Genomic DNA, 22,153 nt, shown 5'->3' with positions numbered 1-22,153 from the left:
ATTGACATTGCTGTCAGATAAACGCTTCGTGGTTATCTATTCTGTGATAACTAGTCCTAACGTAATGAAACAGATATTTTAAGGGTACTCTCAATGAAATTTGTTTTGGCTAAAAATAACCTAATACTGCCAAAGTAAAAAAACACATGTAAATATCAATAACTTTTATTTTAGGTCAAACACAAAGAAATGTTTACATATTTCTTTTATATTATTGAATAATATAATTGTTTCTTAAAACAGCTACCAAGATCCCAACGCACAACTTGGTAAATAAAAAAATGGAATGTGAAAGTCCAATTTTGTCACAATATGTTAAATTGTATATAATTCATATCTCAATACAACAATTATCTAAAAACTTAAATTCTTTTGCAATTAAGTGTCAATAACTATGGGAATAATCTGTCAACTTAAAAATTGGACAATTCACATCGTTAACATATATAAATACAAACAATATGTTTAGAAATCGAAATGTGGCCAGGCGAAGCTACTTTAACGATGGCTGCTATAAATTAGTACAAAATATATCACAGCAATATTTAAGCCCGACAGAGATCCGGGAGAGTTCAGAGAGAAAGAAAAAATAATATTACATAGTAATTTCAATTGTTTCTAACTAGAAGAGCGAATAAAACTCTTTAACGGATACAGAGGGTTAATTATTGTTATTTAGGCAGTCTACGGTTTAATTTTGGGCCCGAGTATGAATGCACAAGGCAACACATGGCGGATGGAGCGTGGAGTGACATGCAGGTAATAAATAAGCGATGCTAGAGCCACTATGTCGACAGAGCCAGTTGAAGAGCTTCCTTGTGATCGTTGCTCAGTTGCATCAGACACGAGTTGAACATTTCTGCATTACTCTGCAAAAACCATTATCATTAGAAATTCATCTACACATAGTGAATTAGGAACACAAATTAAATAAACTTTTTACAATAATATAACCACACTACTAAACACAATCAGGTCTGAGCAAAGTAGTATAATCACCTGTATCTGCCGCACCAGTGCCACCATCTGTGCAAAGACCGCGTCGTCGTGCGGCACGACATCTGTCAGGAAGGCCTCCGCTATGATTGCGATGACGCGTGGGACTGCGTCAGGCGTGTGCAGGGCCGCGTGTCCGCCGCTCACCAGCTCACACAGCAATCCGTACACATGAGGCGCTTCGTCGGCGGCTTCCACCACCGGCAACCACGTTAGCCTAAAATAATTAATCATTAACGCTATTCTTAATTGGTGGATAGATAGATAGCCCCAATTTTCTATCGTTAACAACTTTTAATATCCTTAGATTATTAGACAAGATACACAAAATAGTGCCTCGTAAAGTCGAAATACCTGCAAATTAAAATGTGTCGGGTTGTATTGAACTATAAAACCAATTATCAGGATATTGATCTTTTCCACCTCACAGATAAAGATGTGAGGAAGTACTTGAAGAAGCGGGAAGACAAAGAGAGTTATTTGAAATTATTTATTGTTGTTTCAAACGCTCAGTTTCAGTTCTATTTAGTTTTTAAAATGAAACTTTTATTACATCTTCTCAAACGTTTTCGTCTGTGTGTTGCATGTCGCGTGACGGTCGACCGCGGAGTAGGGATAAAGTGAAAGGCGCTCGTCATAGCCGCCAAGGCCAATATGTCGGCGCCTATAGTTCGCAATGCAAAAATGCAATCTAAATAATTGTTATAGATATGTGTATATTATCTAAACAATTGTTAAGTATTATGTATGTCGTACACTCTAAGAGTTCAATAAAAATATTAGTTGGAGACTTAGTCTACTTTTATTATTTCCCATTATCATTCCAATCTTCCAAGTATAAAATTAGGATTGATAAAGCGATTTTAATACCCTTAATGGAATATTATTCATAAAATTTTAAGTTAAATGTCTATAATGTGAAAAAAAGATTCACTTTTACCGTGGTTTTATAAAACCAAACAATCCTTTTTATATTAGTTTTCATTTTTCTTTCAAGCGTTTTGACTGTTTGAATACCTGATATGTATAACCTCACAGCAAACTTTTTTGCAACTATGTTACTCACAAGTCTAATACTAAGAATTGTTTACTATTAATTCTATTCTTAGGCTCTGACCTTTCACTCAAAGCCTACATAAACCTATCACTTCACATTAGAAGCATTGGAGTATGAGGTGTCAAGCCCACCTAAATTTTTGCATATTCAGCCCCTCATTATGAGGTAAAACTGGTATATAACAGCCGTGTGGAATCCACGGAAGACACATCAGAGAAGCAACCGTGTGAGCAACATGAAAGTACTAGTTTTGTTGGTGGTATTCAGCGTGGCGAGCGCAACTGAAGCCCAAGGTGTTTACTGTGGGAGGAGGTTGGCTATGGCGCTGGCAATGGTGTGTGAAACAAACATACAAACAGACAAACGAGGGGACTGGTCTCTGTATGGACCATTGGCGCACGAGAGGACACAGCATCAAAATAACTGGTCCGACTGGCCTTCGTTACCTCAACCATGGCTGGAACTAAGCCGGGCGCACAGCCTTGGACGCCCCAAAAGACAGGTCGTGATGGAATGTTGCATGAAACCCTGCTCGGAAGACGAACTTATCGCCTACTGCTAAGTTATGGATCGCATTAAACTATTAACTTATTAACTGTTTTATTTTCAATTGATAACACACCTTGATCTTAATAGGCTTTATTCTTTAAAAAAAAGTTTAAAAAAAAGATTTAAAAAAGGACTATTACTTAACTGTTTTATTTTCAATTGGTAACAACACACCTTGATCTTAATAGTCTTTATTAAAAAAAAAGATTTAAAAAAAGTTAAAAAAAAAAGTTAAAAAAGATCAGTGGCGTTACGACCGCTTTGGGTCTAGGCTTCAGATTTCAGAGTCTATTTCATGAATATTGGTCAATCTAATTAGGCAAATAGGTGACACGTTTACTTTTGTATCTAAGGCAAGCTAACGGTTTCCTTACGATGCTTTGCTTAACCGAATGTAATATATAATATAATGAAATGCGCACATAGAATGAAAGTTATTGGTGCACTATATCAATGAACACACAAAAATGTACCCAGCAATGTATAAGCTTTGTATATCTGCAAACGTAGGTCTAAATATAAGTAAAGGCCCCATCTATAGTCCGCGCTCGCCATAAACTAGTTCAAGATCCAAGACTGTATAAATAAAATACTTTTACATTCACTGCCGACCAGTAATAGAAGCCTTCATATAAATTTATTTTTAAATGTATCTGTTTGTTTTGGGTTTCTGTATTGTCTATGTATATAAGTTGTAAGATTACTTATAATTAAATGAAACTTTTAACCACTACACAAATAGGCACTACTAGTGTCCTTCAAAATTAGGTGAATTATTTTATTTTATTCGCAAAAAACAAAGAATAATTTGAATGTGTTTTCTATTTAATAATCAACTAATCAATAATTATTTTAATTATATAACCTTAATATATATAAATACATGTCATCGTTGTTTGTATGTATGGACTCCTAAACTACCGAACCGATATCAATCAAATTTGCACACAGTGTCCAGTTTGATCTAACTTAAAAGATAGGATAGCATACATCTCAATTCATACCCGCAATATTATTTTATTGAAAATATTTGTTTATTATTTGATACAATTCTAACAGATTGCGCTGTGTTAAAAGTACCTACGTTTTACATAACTTCTTCTACCGTTCCCCTTGAACAGTTTACTCAAATCAAAAATCATTTATTCATATAGGTAACATAATGTACACTTATGAACGTCAAAAAAATTAAATTAATTGTGAATTTACATTTACTGCCAGTTCTCAAATCAAGGACGTAGAACGGAAGAGAAGAACTGGCAATAAACTCTCCGCCACTCTTTTTAATCGCTATTAGTTTTTTTTTTACATGATGTTTGTAAGGAGCTGCAACCATTACACCATATTCCATATGATATCTTGAGTAATAAAGAATAATAAAATAAATTAAAAACAAAGATTTGCCCTCCATCAGCAGGAGGAATGGTGAAATAGGAGCACGCACTTACATACTCGTGGGATGGATGGGGTCGAAAAAAAAACTTGTAGTTGTATGCTGAGAGCAACACACACACACACACACACACACACTGAGAGCAAAATAATGAAATTAATTACTGTTCTTAGTTGTTACTTTACATGTAGTATATTGTATTAGATATAGTTTTATAACCTGCTGATCCTATCCCTTATTCTACTATGTAATTTTCGTTCGATGTTAAATTCTTTTAAGCTATTGCGCAGATTTTATCGCAAGCACTGAGCGCGGCGACCGAATCAAGAAATTCCGTAACGAAAATAACCTAACACACTATGACGTAATAAACGTGCGCCCAATATGCTTTAGAGCAGGACAGAACGCATACTGCGTGTCACATTTCTCTGACGAGACAGACTATATAGGCTTGTTAGTCTGAGTCTGGTAAATTGAATTAAGTCAAACAAAAAAATACTGCATAAATAAACAATTATAATTGCATAGGTTGATAAAAAATGCTATGCAATAGAGTGCCACACGTGTTTTTTTTTAATAATTCTGTTCCCTTACCTTTGTCTTTGGCTATAAAAAAAAAAAACCACTCACCAATGCCTGATAATCTCGTCCCTGTTGATTTGCGAATGGTTGTACTTGATGATCTTGGCCACGGCCGATATCGCGTTTTCGGTTGCGTTGATATTTTCTACGGATCTAGAGTCGGGCTCCGCTACGAGCGCGGCCAACAGGGGCACAGCCCGAGCGCACGCGGCCGCAAACTGTGGCCCCGCAAACTGCGCCAAAACCCCGCAGCCGTAGGCCGCCGCCTGCTTGATCTCCGGCTCCCTCTCCCTGAGGCCGTTGAGCATCGGCTCCAAGAAGATGTCCTGGTATTTGACGCAAGCCGGTCCACCGAATTCGATGACGTCGTCGAAGATGCATATGGCCCATTGGCGGTCGGCGTAAGGTCGGGAAGGTGCCAACAGCTGCACCAGGTGCGGTAAGAGAGAGTCCAGGTGAGGGTAGAACGCGTCTCGGTAGGCGGCCATCAGGGCGTGGAGCACGTCTGCGACGCGAGATAAGCCGTATACGTCTTCGTTGTCTTCGTCTGCTAATTGCTCTTCTACTACCTGCAAAAGTATTTATTTATTTGCATTTCTGGCATCAATAAACATGATTTAAGAACCGTGGCAGGTGGTCTGAACCTGTCCAGGTCTGAAATCTATGGTGGCCATCGGAGGCCATTGCCAACGAAAGGCAAACAGACATGGGTGTCAAGTTAAGAGTGTGTTTCACATTGACTGGATAAGCTTGGTATAATAATTTCTTTTCTTGGTTCTAATAGTTTAATTCTTTATAGTTTTTATTTTTGAATTTATGGTTATTTTTGTATTAACACTGTTTTATTTTATCTACCTGATTTCGCTGGTCGTGTCGACATGTTTTAGGGACGACACCGCTTTTTATATTTTCGTATGTATGTAAATTTTGACATGTGATTGTCCAGTCTTTTGTGGTCCAAATTTCCAAATAAGCTATTTAACATATTGGTAGGAAAAACACCATTGTTTCGTTTCACATCATGAAACGCGAAGTTTCTTTATCGGAACATTTATCTTGTGTGTTGCATTGCTATTAAGTTACTCATCCATATATTGTGAAACAGACATATAGAAAATATTCAACTTTATTAAATTTTTTTCAATACTAAACAGGTAGGTATATTCAAGATTAAGTAATTTATTGTCTGAATAAAGGCTTATAATGAATAAACATAATTTTCTATATATTTGGCGTAACATATAGGCGAATCACAATTATTAAGTTGACATATATATTGCTTACCTCATCATAGTCCTCATCAGCTCGCTTCTGTCGTCTTTCGGTGGCGCGTTCGAAGTGCTCCGTGAGCAGTTTGTTCAGAATACGAAGAACTTCTGCCATGGACTCTTCAGACAGGCAGCCGGTACCCAGCACCTCGATACACTGTCACAAACACATTCATATTTAAGTTAAGTGTAAACAAGAATTTTAACAAGAAAATTATTTACCTACTTATTAACAAATCTTAATATATATAATGTTTGTCCGCGATGGACTCCTAAACTACTTAACCGATTTTAAATACAATTGGCACACCGTGAGCAGTATGGTCCAACTTAAGAGGGATAGCTTAGATCTTTAATTACATAGCAAATTATTTGTTTATTATTTGTCGCTGTGTTTAAAGAACTAACGGTTCATATAAGCTATCTACCTTTCACATAAGTTCTCCTACCGTTTCCCTTGAATAGCTTACTATGTAATATAACAAAAACCTTAGCCAAAGCAACGCATGGCCGAGTCTGCTAGTTATTATTATAATTTAATTTACATTTTTGTTAATTTTATTATACACCTTTACACAAGATTGCATTACGTTAACTGGTAACTTTTTCTTTCTTTTAGGTATTTATTACATCCAATTATGACATTACACACTTGAAACGAGTCGAATGAGAATTTATTTAAATTATTTATATTTTTTATTGTTTTTCTTTGATTATTGTTATTGATAAATGTTGTCCATGTCTAAAAATGTTGGTCAGAGTATGACCATACAGTAACCATATACATTTAGATATTATGTAAAATGGATGTCGGTTCACTCACTATATTTTTGTACCATAGTGTAAGTGGCAAATAAGTACCTTCGCCAGACTGTTGAGCAGCTCAATTTGCACCTCCTGCTCGGGCTCCGAGTCGATAGCCTTGAGCAGCTCGGGCAAGATGTACGCCCACATACCCTGTATGTACTGGGGGCCTTTTATTTTGGCGCACTCGAGCAGATAGGGCAGTGATTCCGCGGCCGACATCCTCACGTTCTCGTGGAAGTAGAACTTCAGCATCGGCACCATCAGATTCACCACGTGCTCCGCGTACTCGGCGAAGGCTTCCTTCAGCTCGCGCGCGTAGCAGACCAGCATCTCACAGGCAGAGGCCTTGTCTTCCAGGCCTGGAAAGCGTCGAAAGTTCGTTCTAAATCAATTCTTTTTCTATCTCTTTATTTGACATAATATATAACAAAATGTTACGTTAGAAAACCGCTGTGGTTTGTATTAATGTAACCAAAGCAGTCTTGTTTAGGAGCGCGACAAATGCATGTTAAAATAGTTTTTTTTAATTTAGAGTTTACTAGTGATCCGCCCCAGCTTCGCACAGGTGCAATGCTGATGAAAAGCAGGTTTTTATTATGTATTGTTATTTCCGTCGCTGGAAAGCTCCGATAATATACGCGTTCGATCGCTGCTAAATAAGCTGTAATGGGTTGTATAGATCTATATTAAATGAACAATGTACTCAAGGTATTTAATTGGTTCAGGATTAATGCTGTATTGGTTAAAATCGCTTCGAAAATTAGCCATTATTTGTCATAAAAAGTAAATGACAAAAAAAGTTATTGTGGGTTATCCATAAGAGATAGACATATACCATCAGGGACTTTTCTGTAGACCTTTTCAATGTGAACAATACTTAGTGCATTATTTTGATAAAACTCGTAGGGTTCAGCCTGCGTTTGCAATGTAAGCGGAAAAAATGTAATTATTTACGACATCACATTAGAAACCTCAAAAATAACAGTACTTCTCCATTATTTAATGGATGTTATTATACATATAAACCTTCGTCTTGAATCACTCTATCTATTAAAAAAAACCGCACAAAATCCGTTGCGTAGTTTCAAAGATTTAAGCATACAAAGGGACATAGGGACAGAGAAAGCGACTTTGTTTTATACTATGTAGTGATTTGGTAGACTATTTATTAGCCGCGGTAGCAAATACCGCAACGTTCTCTCTCCATATACGTTGTACGCTCTCGATGTACAGAGCCGAGTCTGTACGTCATGCTCCACACATTTTTTTATGTCATCTCGAAAAAAATGCTCGACTAGAAGACATTTCTTTACTTTTATTGGCAGTTTGTTTAAAAAATCCCCTTTCTTCATTTTTATATGAGTCGAGCACATTTCTCGATACGACGTGGTTGACGATTCGTATTTGGAGTTTATATATTTGGTTGAGATAAGTCGGGTAAGTTCTACCGTAGCTACTTAGACCGTACAAAGCGCGTTGTAAAGTAAAACATCCTTCATAATTAACAAAATACTAACAAAAGTATGAAAAAGTTAATATGCTTTGGGGTAGTAATAAGAACCAAACAAAAATGCGAACATAATATAAATTTAAGATTAACATTTTACTAACTGTTAATCATCGAATTGGTATTTCCAAACCAATTCGACTTAGGGTTCTTCATGAAAACAGCGTACAAATTATTAAAAGACCGGCAACGCACTCGCGAGCCATCTGGCATCGAGTGTCCATGGGCGGCGGTATCACTTAACATCAGGTGAGGCCCCTGTTCTATAAAAAAAAATAGAAATTCTCACCTGCAGTCTTGATGCCAAAGTTCTGTTGTTCCCCAAGTGAGACAAAATGCCAGTCGAGGTCCCCTTCAATAGTATCCAGGTCTTCGTTATCAAGTAGTGCTACTTCAGGCTTGATCGCTGCAGTTCTCATCACCGGTTCCATCACCATGGGTAAGTACTGAGCAAACTTCTTGCCTGAAGATATTTATTAACAATTGTTACAAATAATATTGATGCAACACATGATTAAGATGCATGTTACATATTTCATTGCACTAATTTGCTCCGCATCATTATCAACGGAAATGTACATACGGATACCTCACATCGGACCAGTCAATTCTAACTAGTAATAAGTCTATACTATGGACCATTGATCACACATCTCATATCAGGCCGATTAAATTTTCATATTTAGTTAAGTCTTAATTATTGTAGTTATTTAATTAAATTTATTTATTAAGTCTACAACATAATACATATTACTAAATCTACTGATAATTTTATAAAATCTTATATCTAATATGTATGACATTATATGTAAACATAAGTTATGCTAAAAAAAATACAATTAAAAACATCAACTAAAGATAAGATAATTACACAATAAAATAAAATAAAATAAACCTTCTACATTAAAATAGCTTCGGATTGCGTTTATACTCTATTAATATAATTTGTCATATTATCTAGAATTCGATACTAATTACTTCCTAAATTATTGTTTTATTTAGTCTCCAGTATTTTTAATTTTTATATGCAAAATTGTAACAGCCGATGACATTATTAATAAGAACCTACTTAATAATTCAGCCGTGACCTTTGATTTAGGTCAATATAACCGGTATGTTCTAAACTGTATTGAAAAATAATCCTCTAAAAAGACACACAAACAAAAAGAAGATAGAAAAAGCTCACCCATAATTTTGCAGATCCTAGACCAGGCAGATATGAGATAGGAGGTCTGCGGGTCGTCAGCTGGCAAGGCTTCTCCATCAGTGTGCGTCTTCAGCAGAAGGTCCATCACCTCAGAGGCATCTGCCATGAATTTCTCCTCACCCACCGCGAGTCCTAAAAAAAAATGTTTATCCATTAATATCTACCACACAATCTACTGAAGCACATTTAACAATTATTTTACCAATAATTGTATCATTTATAATATACTAGACACTACAGAAAATCTGTGAACGTTGTATATAAAAATGTGGGTTATCCATAAGAGATAGAAATATACCATCACGGACTTTTCTGTATACCTTTTCAGTGTGTATAATACTTAGTGCATTATTTTCATAAAACTCGTACGGTTCAGCTTGCGTTTGCAATGTAAGCGGGAAAAAATGTAATTATTTACGACATCACATTAGAAACCTCAAAAATAACAGTACTTTTCCACTATTTAATGGATGTTATTATACATATAAACCTTCGTCTTGAATCACTCTATCTATTAAAAAAAACCGCACAAAATCCGTTGCGTAGTTTCAAAGATTTAAGCATACAAAGGGACATAGGGACAGAGAAAGCGACTTTGTTTTATACTATGTAGTGATTATAGTCAAAGCCGTTAACGGCGACATCGTTTAGAACAACACAGACTAAAGATCCCAATTGAATTCTATTAGACTAGTTTTCATCGGCTGTTGCTATTATCGGTTTGGCAAAAAAATATGAGCAGGCCTTTTGATGTCGTTATAACAGATTTTGACTGTATATAAATAATATCAATAACAATCACTAATGTCAATAGTCTAGTATCTATAATCTGTATAATAGATTCAGAAATCTGAGGCCAGGGCCTAAAGAGTTTGTAGCGCCAATGATTCATGATTCAATATCAATAGTAACACAGCGTCATTGATATAATCGTAAATGTAATATTGGAATTGTTACTTATAAAACATAAATATCACAGTACAGAAAATGCCTAGAGTTGGATCGAGATCATCTGTCAACTTGACCTTTGGCAGTTATAGGGATAGATAGATAGATAGATATATAGTTATAGGGAATGCAGTCTGAGAGAGTATTCAGTGGAGTATTATAGTGATAAGACATCAGACAAGAGTTGATGGGTCTAGTAGATTGTGATTAAAAGTGAGATGAATACCTAAACCTACTCGTTATAATTGTGACATCTTCACACATACAGGAAACACTCTATAGTAATATTTATATACTGTTATATATTTTATGTAACAATTTAAGTAAAAACTGTAGTGTTTACCTACAGGTCAACCAAGACATCAGTTTTGGCCAATAAAAAACATGTCAGATCTTATCAACTCTTATCACTAAGGGATGTCTATTTATTTATTTATTGTACCAACAAAGTAGACACTGATACATACATGTAACACAAACACAAGCCTAGTGCTACCCCAATTATAGGCGCATACACCATTCTGATTTTATGAAGCTTATACACAGAAAAAAATAATTAAATAAAAATAAAATAAAGCAAAAATTAAAAACCTTACAAAATTAATTGAATTAAGGCACTACACTAAAACTGTTGTCTACACATTAAGAACAATATACTTCATACAACCATAAAACTGACTGGGAATCATAAAATCTGGTTCAAGCCAAGAGGCTGATTGCAGATGAATAAAAAAAAATTTATAGCAAAAATCAATACCAAAGTAATTAACTTACCAATAAGACTGACGCATTCGATGGTCTTGCCTCGCAGCAGTTTCAGTTCCTCCGTATTGGCATTTGCTATGATGTACTTGAGGCAGGGCATGAGACGGTCATAGTAGAGCACAAAGTCTTTCTCCACCGTATCAGCAACCGATGCTATGGTGGTCACAATCTGCTCCAATACCAGTTTTGTGCCCTTTTCCACCAACTATAACACCAACAAAACTATAAATATTAAACGCTAATTGATTAAGTTTCAATAGAAATAAAAATAACAGCTTAATTATAATTTTTAATTAAAAATGTCTGCGCACTGAGATCCATGACTATCTATAATAGATAGAAACGGAGCAAAGTCCACATTTAATTTCCCAATGGTATGGAAGTGACCAACAGATTAAGCTAATTGGCCACAAACGAACATTGGGTACAGAAAATACTGTCGAGTGTGTGTACGACAAAAAAAATGCGTGTTTTCATAATGTACACGCATTTTTTTTGTGTACACACTTCTTTGACGTAACAAGATAAAAATCTTTTCAAAAAATCTCAAGAAAAAACGACACAAACAATAGAAAAAAGCTAAAACGCATTATTATTATTAGCTTTATTTAAATATCACTAAAAAAAACTAAATTTTTGACTATAGCCAACTGCAGGGTGTCGTTTTTTTGTGACGGTGTGCGCGTGCAGAGTAAAAATTTACTCAATACACTTCCTAGAACTTAAAATAGTATAAAAAACGACAAACCTCTTTGAACTTGGCGGTAAGAATTGCCTCCAGCTTATCCATCAGAGGTCCCAGATATTGGGTGAGGATTGGTTTTGGACAGTCTTCACTGAAGTTCACCAATGCAGCTGCGGCATGGGCCTGTGACATCATATCAATATGTATTTAGAAAAAACATGGCCTATCCGAGTTTTGTATTAAATTAATTATTATTCTTCTGTATGGTGAAATTGTTTTTTTTTAACATAAAATTATTAAATTACACTTTAAACTAATTAGTGCAACAATAATGTCTATTATATAAAAATAAATAAATCAGTGGCGCTACAACCACTTTAGGTCTTGACCTCAGATTTCTGAATCTGTTTCAGGATCATTTATAAATCTAATAGGCAAGTAGGTGATCAGCCTCCAGTGCCTGACACACGTCGTCAACTTTTTGGGTCAGACATGTCGGTTTCCTCACGATGTTGTCCTTCACCGTTCGAGCAAATGTTAAATAGAAAGAAAGTCCATTGTGACACAGCCGGGGATCGAACCTACGACCTCAGGTACGAGAGTCGCACGCTGCCACTAGGCCAACACTGCTCAATGTCTATTATATAACCAAAAGTTAAAATAAAATAATTTAAAACATAATACAAGTAATATTTTATATGAGTATGGTAAATTACCTGTACTCGTGGGTTAGCATTATCATCCAGAACCATGAGTAGACCGGGAACAACTTTGTCGTGGAACTTCTTTTCAAACACCGGAGCAAAATCAGTCGACATTTGACCGACTGCGTTACATGCGGCGTATCTCACACGTGGATGCTGGAATAATTAATAAATAAATTACCTACTATAAGATGGCTACATCTAATATATATAAAATTATCGTGTCACAATGTTGGTTCCCATACTACTCCAAAGTGGCTCGACTGACGTGTAATTTTTATAAAATGTATATTCAGTAACTTTGAGAATCGGTTTCTATCGATCTTTCAAACACCTAAGTGATAAAGTGGACACCCTTTAGACGCCACTTAAAAAAACCATCAACATTGTTTTTCTTATTTTCCAAACAAAATAATTTAATACAGCATACAAAAAAAATACAATCCTCATTTTCTCTCTACCACAAAGTCTTATATTTTATTGGTCAGTTAAGAATTTATAACTTGGAACTCTGAGGTTAAAAAATAACAGTTATATAATTATATAGTTTTCATTCCATAAACCGAACAGTCTCTATGTTCCATGTTGGTATGTACTAAAAAAGTAGGTTTGGCATTAGGGAGAAAAGAAGTTCGGGGAGGCAGATTGTTTTTAATATCAATCTGCTAATAAGCCATCTAAGGCCAGTCACTTTACACAGAAAAAAATACTATTGTTCATTCTAAACAGCTTATTATGTTATACAAAAATAGGCCATCTTTGAAAACTCTCATGTCAATAAATTGGCCTCAATTAGCATAATGAAAAAGCTTGCAAAGATCTAGTAGGCCAAGGGCAAGATTGATGATGTTAAGTGGTGCTCATTTAAGCCTATTTTTCTTAAATGAACATTCCACTATTGACTCATTAATTTAGTGAGAAATATAAATTCAAATCAGATAAACACAATTGCAATAATGTTTAGTCATTTGTCAGTTGGGATATAAACACAAAAAAAACTTGTATCATTATAGACTCTGTAGTTTCAATACATGTGTATAATGTTTAATACTCACAGGGTCCGCCAGATAATTGAGCACTGCAGAGACAACTTGGTCCAACATCTGTTCCATCTGTTTGTGGCAGCCTTCGCCAGCCGAGGACACGGCCATCAGGGCTGCATGGCGCCTCTTCCAATCTTCAGAGTTCAACATCTCAGGCACTTGGCCCACAATGAGGCCCAGCATGATCTTGCCTCCGAGGCCGCAGCAAATGCGGTCCAACGCAGATTCGGCCGCTACATAATTCCTGCAAACATATTCTTTTTATTAACAACACAATACGTTTAACAGATATTGCTGAGATAATTAAGTAACATGTTATTTTGAGTTTTGTTTATTATTTTGCATTTATTGTACTCTACCCTGGAAGAAATCACTTGTTAGCGACAAGGCCACCCATTGTCTTATAACTTTTGTAACCTGTTTTTTATTTTTATTGTGTATGTGTTTGAATAAGGTAATAAAGTATACATAAATAATTTGTGATAAAAAGGATCTGCCTACACAGTATGAGTAAATAGTAGATAAACAGAAATATGACATAATTCTGAAATATCGTTTGTCATCAAGGGACTGACATCCATGCATAAAACAGCAAGAATGTTAATTAACTCGATGTTAATCTTGTAAAATTCTATGTGGCTACATTCTAGTTAAATGAAGCCAAAGAAAGAATTTTACTATTTTAAAAGATATTAACTTTACCCATTTTATGTGAAAAAAGTAAGGATTAACCCCATAAAATTTTTCTTTTCTTAAACATTTGTCATACTTTAGCAAGTCTATTTTAATTGATTGATTTAATAAAATCTTCTTTCTAAAATGTATGACAATATAGTAGACTAGAGGAAAATCAGTAGACAGTATTACCACCTACAACCCCACAAACTTTACTTAATAATAAGTATTCATAAATCTTTTGCTGTTAAAAAGAAAGTCTTACTTCTGCAATTTGAAAGAAATAGAGATGAACTATCAATACTACATAGTATTGTCTTTTATTAACCTAACTTTTACACATTTAAAGAAAAACACTTTTTAACGGATTATAGTTATGTATTGTTGTATTTAAACTTATAATTATTTGTACATAATTTTAATTGTAATAATTTTATGTACAAATAATTATAAGTTTAAATACAACAATACATAACTATAATCCATTAAAAAGTGTTTTTCTTTAAATATCAATACTACAGTTAACAGAAACAAAGAATTAATGCCACTTACTGCTCATTGTCATCATCGGCAGCATCATCTTGAAGAGACCAGTCGGGTTCATCATCCAGTTCACACATCATCTCAAGTACGAGAGGGGTTAGCACCTTGACAGCATTGGGCACCACTTTCCGAACCATGGCTGGGGCAGTCTCACACAACGTCACTAAAGCTTCAAGAGCTAGCTGCCTCCAGTTGTCGTCATTGTTTTGGTCACTTAACAGCTATTACACACACACATTAAACAAAGTTTTAACCAACTTCATAAATAAAAAAAATCAGGTGACTTTCATTAACATTAGATATGCCAAAAGTATGCATATACAAATGTAGGACCAAAAAATGTCAGATTCTATGCTGCACCTATAAGCATTTAATAATTTATGGTCAAAATGTAATATAAATCATTAAAGTTTAAATATAAGTGGAAATTGTAATGATTCATAGTTAAATAACTAACCTTGATGCAGACTTGGAAAATAGCCTCAACCTGTGGCCTGAGGAACTTGGGTGTAGATTCTGCCAGTTCTATAAGAACTTTGAGTGCAGCATCGTCATCAGCTTTTTCTATAGATTGCACCACAGTCTGTTAAACACATATTGGCATGTTATAAATTTATTTAAAAAACATTAGTATCTTTAAATTCAAATTGTTATATGTATATTTTACCGAGTTTTAAAATAATCACAAGTACCTACATGAAATCTCTAAAAAAATGTCTTGAGGGCTACTATCAAACTCCATCCTATTGTTAGGTTGGTGTTAGCGAAATCCTCTATTTAATATTGCACACCTTGGCAGTAATACATTCCATAAAGAAATGTACACGTAGGAGTTGTATGTGCAAAAAAATAGCAAAAATAGTAAGTTAAACCTGCATAAATGGCAGCAGTAGATCAGCTAGGTATTTCTGAATGGTGGGTTCCTTGTCATGGAGCAAGATGAAGGCACCCACTGCCTTCACGGCTTGCATACGCAGTGCTTCAGATTCTGACGGTTGCAGTGCTGAGAGAAGCATCCTCTTGATGAAATCAAGGTTTTCTGTCTGTTGATTGCCAAAAACTCCAGGCACAGATCTAAACCAGATATAAATCTTTAATATCAATCATAACTTTTTTATTCAATTAACTATAATCTCGTCATGTCATGTGTAAATATCAGCTTTTACTAACGTAAACATTCTGATGCCAGCCTCCTTGATGTTTGAATCCTGTGCATTGGCACAGTTAAACATAAACTGAAGAAACTCTGGCCACTGGTTGACACCATCATCATCAAGATGGTTCCTGGCTAATTCTGATACTACATCACAAATCTACAAAAAAATTGCATTAATTAATTTTAAAGCTAAGGTCTTAATGACTGTTATATTTTTTTACTTTGTTCCTTTTTTGTCCTATTTTCAGTAAACAAAAATGTATATATGACCAAAACAAAATATATATATGCATCAATCCTTGGTTGATAGTCGATAATTACTAATCAATCTAATCAGAGTACAAACATTAACATCACAGTATGAGTCACATCTTTATACTTCAATAATGCAGTGACTAAATTATTTCAAATTAGACAAGCCACAAAAAGAAGTAAGCTTAAACAAAACATTACCTTTTTATGTATACTTTGTCTTTTATATATTAATTATAGTCTTATGCTATTAGCAGATAATTCTTTTATAATAAATAAAAACATTATATATATATATATTTAAAATACACACCTTGCGTCTCAACTGCTGACTAACATCCATTTGTAGAGTGAGCAATAACTGTTCCCTAAGCATTGCTTGTTGCTCAAAGGGCAATTTGGGGAAGAACTCAAAGAACTCTGCACTAAGTAATCTCCGCAGCAATACAGCTGCTGTTTGTCGGGCTTCTTCTGCAAGGTCTGCATTTTGGATGGCACCCACTAAGAATACTACCTTCGTTTCTGTTGATATATTATTGTAGGCTTCCTAAGACACAAAAAAATAAGAACATTTATTTATAGAAATCAGTCCGTTTCATTGCAATAAAATCATTAATGTAATTTACATTGTTAAAATTCGGCGCAACATCATTAAAACCTAAAATAGCACATGGTCATTACCACAATCCTGAAATAGTAATTGTTACTAAATTTGAGATTTTATACAATATATACTATATAATTAGTTATTATAGCCGCGTGTTCACATTATTTAGCGTAGAACGTGTTTAAATTTTATAAAAAAAAATAAACCGGAGATCCTCCATGACCACGTTTTGACACGAGGCAAACTTTTAATATAATACTCTTTACATAGCGGAATTTTATACAAAATAATATATAATTTACATAATAATAATTACTTACTTCTGCTTGTGTTCGTACGTCATTATCTGGTGATAATAATGTAATTAGTAAATTATAAAACTGCGCCTGATCGCCTGCCATGTTGTAGCACTTTGAAAAAGGCCAGTTTTTTTTTTAATTTTAGCTACCCGTCACTATACTTGAAGATTTTGTGCCAGTCTTATCGGCTTATGAAAACCGGTAACCGGTTTTCAAATTTTTTCTTTTTCAAATTAAGGATTCAGTACTTTTATGTCTAAAGAACTCTTGACCCTGAACTTTTAATAAAACTGAATTTTAAAACTTTAAACTGTAGTATTATCGCCAGCGTCGACTTTCTACCCATAAATTTTTATCTATATATTCAGAAAGAAGACGGTATTGCAGGTTTCATTTTACTAGTTGAATTTTTTTCATTTCAGTTACTACAACTAACAACACTCCGTCGGAATATTTAAGTGTCGGAGTCACTCCGAATTGAATAGGAGTTTTTACTGTTTGAATTAAATGGTTTTTTTCACAGATTAGGAACCGGCAAGAGCGTTAAATTTACAACATAAAACTTCATGAATGACAGTCTTGAGTGATGAGACTATCACTATTCAGTTATTCACTATTATCATTTATCAGTACGTAAAAATTGAAATGTCCTGCTAACTAATAACCTTCAAATATTTTTTTTAACAATAAAACGTAAAAACCTATGATTTGTGTGCTAGGAGACAACTATGAATTCACTATAAACCAAATTATTTGGAACACCTTTATAACGATTTAAATATATTAGTTTGAACATGAAAATTAACTAAAATCTTTTATTGAATATTTACAAACAATGGTAGGTAGGGATGTTGTGCAATATGATTTTTATTCTAAAATGTACTTTTGTGTTTATTAAAAATTTTCTAAAACCCCCATTATAGGCTGGTTCAGTGATTTTAGCTGGACTTGGAATGGCTGCAGTAGGTTATGCTGGGAGATATATACTTAAGCAAATGCCAAATGCTTCAATGAAATTTGCTGAAGCTGTAAAAAATTTACCTAAATTTGATGCTGAAAGCTTAGCAAACTCGAAATACTACAAAGGAGGTTTTGAACCCAAGATGACAAAAAGAGAAGCTGCACTTATCTTAGGAGTTAGTCCTACAGCAAATAAATCTAAGGTAATTGGACCATGAAAGCATAAGAATTAAATCGACATTGTTTAAGTGCTGGCAAAACAGTATGTTGCAGAACATTATTTTAAAAATATATATTATTAAGATGGCATTGAATATTATGCTTAAAGAACACCTGCACTTATATCTTTATAATTAGGGACTTTTTTTATTTTATGAAATACCATAAACATATAACCAAACAAATTTTAAAATAATTTCATAACACTTGACTGTAATTTAGTATTTTTACTTTTACAGATACGAGAAGCTCATAGACGTATCATGTTACTAAATCACCCAGATAAAGGAGGGTCACCATTAATAGCGGCTAAAATAAATGAAGCTAAAGACCTCTTAGAAAGTGGAAAATCATAAATCCCCTGTGTAATGTTGCAATGTATAATAGTAGTTTAAAATGTTTGTTTTAATAAAAGATTAATTAATAAAAATAAAAAGGTTTTCATCGACATTCGGAAGGCAAAACAGGTGCTCTAAATTGTTGCTTGATGCTGGGAGAAATTAAATTAATTAAAAAAAAAAAATCTTGAACATTAATATATTTTTGAAATATATCTGTACATATAGAATTTTTTTAACCTTAGTTGACATTTATCTATCATTGACATGAATAAATCGGGACACAAGACAAAAAAGCACATAGTACACAATTATAATAATATAATTTATGTTGAATTGATTGAAAGTTGTGGTTTAACTGAGTTGAGTTTTTTAGTAATGGAATTATACATTTTCACATAATAATTCTTCCATATCTTATATGATAAAGGTTTTCTTTGATTAGCCCGTGTTAAACACTATACAAAGCTTTACATTTTACTCAAATCATTATAACAATATATAATTATACATATATGTATTTTTAGCTGAATAAAACAGGAACCTTCACCAAAAAGTTGTTATTACTATATTTTTTATATAACAACAGCACTAGAAACCCTAATTTAATATCCAAAAAGAATAATCAGGCCTATATAAGATGTTTCAATAATTATGCTAAAAATGATTTCTCATACAATATTAATAAAGTTTTTACCTTATATAATAAAATTAACAAAAATGCTTATGTAAACCATCAATGCTTTGCTTATTTATTGCTTAAAAATAACTGTCTCACTCAAATAAATTATTATTCCTAGCATAAGACTAAATAACTTTCAAAATCAATATGTACCATCAAATACAGTATACATTAAAAATAAGTTTAAAGCATACCCAAAAAGGTAATAAATCATAGAAATCTTTCTTATTCAAGATTGATTTCTATCAACATTGCGAGAAATGTAACAATGTTTTGTGTCATGTTAAGTCTTATTTCTTTCACAACAGAAGCTTAGAATCTCAATAAAAATGAAATTCATTAATGACCTGTCACGGCCAATTTTTGCAAAAGATTAAATAGAACATCATTTGGTACTTTTAGAGATCAAGTTTATTAAAATTTGTTCATCGTGGTGGCTCCCTCTGCTGTTGTTCTCGGCGCTGTTTCGCGAAGCGAGCACGTAATTTGATAATAGTAGCATTTGAAAGGGTTCCAGGTACTTTGAATATTGACTGAAAAGAAAAAAAATACTTAAGTTTGTTATTACTACTATCTTTTGTAATTTACAAAATGCCAACATGGACAATGCTTTTGATTAATTTAATCATTTGACCGACTTCAATACTGCATGGTAACATTTATGATTTACTTTATGAAAAGGATAGGTAAGACAAAAATACTATAAAGAACAACTAAATTTTAAATGATCTTACCTGCATAAACTCATGACAGTGTAATGCACTGGCATTTTTAACAATGGCTTTAAAACACTCAGCTAAAGATGTAAAGTCATTGCAAGCCATAATAGCATCTTTATTTGTTTTGATCAATGTAATGCAAACTCGGAACAAAATCTTTGAGCCCTCATAAAATAGACAGTCCCAAATCCTGAGGACTGTCTCTATTGGTAACACTTCAGCAAAGAGACAAACAAACCACTTTGTAGTAATAACTGCCCAAGGTAAACCTGAAAATAGATATTCATACATTTAGATAGAACAGGCTGTCTTTTACTGTGCATGTATACTTCATGTATTCAAGCAACATTTATGCGACTTCTTTAAGCACAATTACTATATTTTATTATTAAATTTCAAAAACCTACTAAACCGTTAAAACCCACACTATTACTGATAATCTATAATTGTTTTATGCCCTTTATGGATATTGCAGAAATCTCTTGCTTTAGGAATTAAGTCATTCCTAAACTGTTAAATCAAGTTAAAATATGTATTTAATATTATCATAATATCTCATACACACAGTAAGAAATCACAATTTTATGACAGTGATTACCACAACTATTTAGTATCAACATTGGAAATTAATCAATAAACTTAGATAAAAGAGATAACAAAATAAGATTTCTTCATGCATATGATAAAGTAACAGCTCACAAGACACAGGATTATTTGATATATAACTTATATGTCAATCAATACCTAAGTTAATCACATGTTGGTGTACATCAGGTGCCTTGAACTTTACCAATTCAGATAACACTTCAATGTCAACGATGAGACCGTCCATAGTCTTTGTGTAGTAATCAGGAAGTATTTTTTCCACCAATACTTTGAGCAGCCAGAATGAAGTTTCTTCACTTTTTGTAGCCAGCAACAATAGACCTTAAAAGTGTTGAGTTGAGTATTTTTGTATTCAAGTAAAGAAAAGGACTTTTCTAATAAATTAATGTCATGATGAAACAATCATTACTTAATTATATACTACATTTACTAATTAATCCCTATTGATCCTTAATTTGCTCACTACTTGTGTAAGTATGATTCATATTAAATATCAACTTATGTAATATGTTTAATCACATTATGTTAAGAGATAACACAATTTATATTCTTATAGAACAACAATTATAAAATATTTAGCTACATACCAGCAATATAGTTTAATCCTTGACAATATCCAACAACTCTATTATTATGGGCATAAGCAATAAGCACATTAAATAAATGTGTTTGGTGGTTTGCTTCCTTGGTGAAATAAATGTTATCTGGAAATGTCCGTGGTAAATCTGTTTTCACAAGATCAACTAACTCCTTCTCAAAAGGGCTGTCTAAGATTTTATGGTACAGGTCAGGAGCTAGATCTCGCATTTTGTCTGCTTCTGAGATTGCCATCCATACTGATGGACGGTGTTCACCTGAAGGTAGTTAATTATAAGGTACTTTATAAACATTGCCAGAGCAATGCAGAATGTTGAGATGAACATCAGGAGAATATCACCAAACTAATCAAATATTTACAATCATCAAAATAGAAACAATTTATAAATATGTTAAGTAGATTTTTAAACTTACTTGGTATTCCTTTACGTACATATCTTTTAATAGTGTTCGTGCGTTTGACCGACTTTCCTTCACCAAGCATTGTAGACCATTTATGCGCTCTCGAGGCCAATACCTTGAGATATACAGACATGAAGTCTTCATAGCTCGCGTAGTCAAAATCTTCGTGTCTTTCAAACCCATACTCATCAACGGCACTACAATATAAAAATTAGAAATTAATTTCATAGCATTATATTGCCTGTAAAGATAAATTTTGTAAAAAACTAAAAATGTACCTAAAATTTGACTGAGCCATAGTTTTGAGTGTGATTAATACAAATTAAGCACATACAACTTGCATTTTCTCTTGTTCACATACTTGAAAAATATTATACATTTTATTTCTGTCCGATGCACTTAATAATTTATCACTTTTAACTTCCAAAATTATGTACAAGCCCAAAAATTATAAATATTAAAATATGAAATTAAAAATAGTCGCCTCCCAATCGTCGCTCAATATTACAGACTACAGCTAACTGCTAAATTCTATTTACTACTATAACAATTACCAAGTCAAGCAGATATTAACACAAACGCAGAAA

At 33.5% G+C, this 22,153-nt stretch overlaps 3 protein-coding genes across 3 annotated transcripts; 1 reads left to right on the top strand and 2 right to left on the bottom strand.

The window, feature by feature from the left end:
* Window positions 1-149: 149 nt before the first annotated feature.
* LOC110997128 (importin-5) lies at window positions 150-17,207 on the bottom strand. The gene is made up of 17 exons (XM_022265119.2): window positions 17,065-17,207; window positions 16,451-16,684; window positions 15,900-16,042; window positions 15,602-15,803; window positions 15,187-15,312; window positions 14,739-14,950; window positions 13,524-13,755; window positions 12,481-12,624; window positions 11,828-11,947; window positions 11,089-11,284; window positions 9,346-9,498; window positions 8,449-8,622; window positions 6,707-7,011; window positions 5,862-6,002; window positions 4,626-5,146; window positions 1,000-1,213; window positions 150-869 (listed from the first exon to the last, which is right to left on the bottom strand). The coding sequence occupies exons 1-17, from the start codon at window positions 17,143-17,145 to the stop codon at window positions 786-788; spliced, it is 3,282 nt and encodes a 1,093-aa protein (XP_022120811.1). The 5' UTR covers window positions 17,146-17,207; the 3' UTR covers window positions 150-785.
* Window positions 17,208-17,644: 437 nt separating this feature from the next.
* On the top strand, window positions 17,645-18,658 carry LOC110997123 (mitochondrial import inner membrane translocase subunit TIM14). Its single transcript, XM_022265113.2, has 3 exons — window positions 17,645-17,881; window positions 17,967-18,206; window positions 18,462-18,658. The coding sequence occupies exons 1-3, from the start codon at window positions 17,879-17,881 to the stop codon at window positions 18,576-18,578; spliced, it is 360 nt and encodes a 119-aa protein (XP_022120805.1). The 5' UTR covers window positions 17,645-17,878; the 3' UTR covers window positions 18,579-18,658.
* An 87-nt stretch (window positions 18,659-18,745) lies between these two features.
* Window positions 18,746-22,116, bottom strand: LOC110997122 (growth hormone-regulated TBC protein 1-A). The gene is made up of 6 exons (XM_022265112.2): window positions 21,845-22,116; window positions 21,579-21,763; window positions 21,155-21,421; window positions 20,706-20,888; window positions 19,977-20,230; window positions 18,746-19,775 (listed from the first exon to the last, which is right to left on the bottom strand). The coding sequence occupies exons 1-6, from the start codon at window positions 21,862-21,864 to the stop codon at window positions 19,668-19,670; spliced, it is 1,017 nt and encodes a 338-aa protein (XP_022120804.1). The 5' UTR covers window positions 21,865-22,116; the 3' UTR covers window positions 18,746-19,667.
* Between the last annotated feature and the right edge of the window lie 37 nt (window positions 22,117-22,153).

This window comes from Pieris rapae, chromosome 23, assembly GCF_905147795.1.
Source record: "Pieris rapae chromosome 23, ilPieRapa1.1, whole genome shotgun sequence".
Lineage (NCBI taxonomy): Eukaryota > Metazoa > Arthropoda > Insecta > Lepidoptera > Pieridae > Pieris > Pieris rapae.
Note: the sequence above shows the minus strand (reverse complement) of the source record. Positions and strands in the feature narration are given on the sequence as shown.

Bases quoted from the DNA above. Each gene is read 5' to 3' on its own strand.
- LOC110997128 (XM_022265119.2), bottom strand. From the start codon at position 17,145: ATGGCAGGCGATCAGGCGCAGTTTTATAATTTACTAATTACATTATTA. The intron at 16,043-16,450 runs GTGTGTATTTTA...ATTTTTTTGTAG, and splicing joins GTCAGCAGTTGAGACGCAAG to ATTTGTGATGTAGTATCAGA. The intron at 14,951-15,186 runs GTTAGTTATTTA...TGTGTGTAATAG, and splicing joins TTTTCCAAGTCTGCATCAAG to CTGTTAAGTGACCAAAACAA.
- LOC110997123 (XM_022265113.2), top strand. The intron at 18,207-18,461 runs GTAATTGGACCA...TTACTTTTACAG, and splicing joins CTACAGCAAATAAATCTAAG to ATACGAGAAGCTCATAGACG.
- LOC110997122 (XM_022265112.2), bottom strand. From the start codon at position 21,864: ATGGCTCAGTCAAATTTTAG. The intron at 20,231-20,705 runs GTATTGATTGAC...ATCTATTTTCAG, and splicing joins CCAACATGTGATTAACTTAG to GTTTACCTTGGGCAGTTATT. The intron at 19,776-19,976 runs GTAAGATCATTT...TTTTCTTTTCAG, and splicing joins ACTGTCATGAGTTTATGCAG to TCAATATTCAAAGTACCTGG.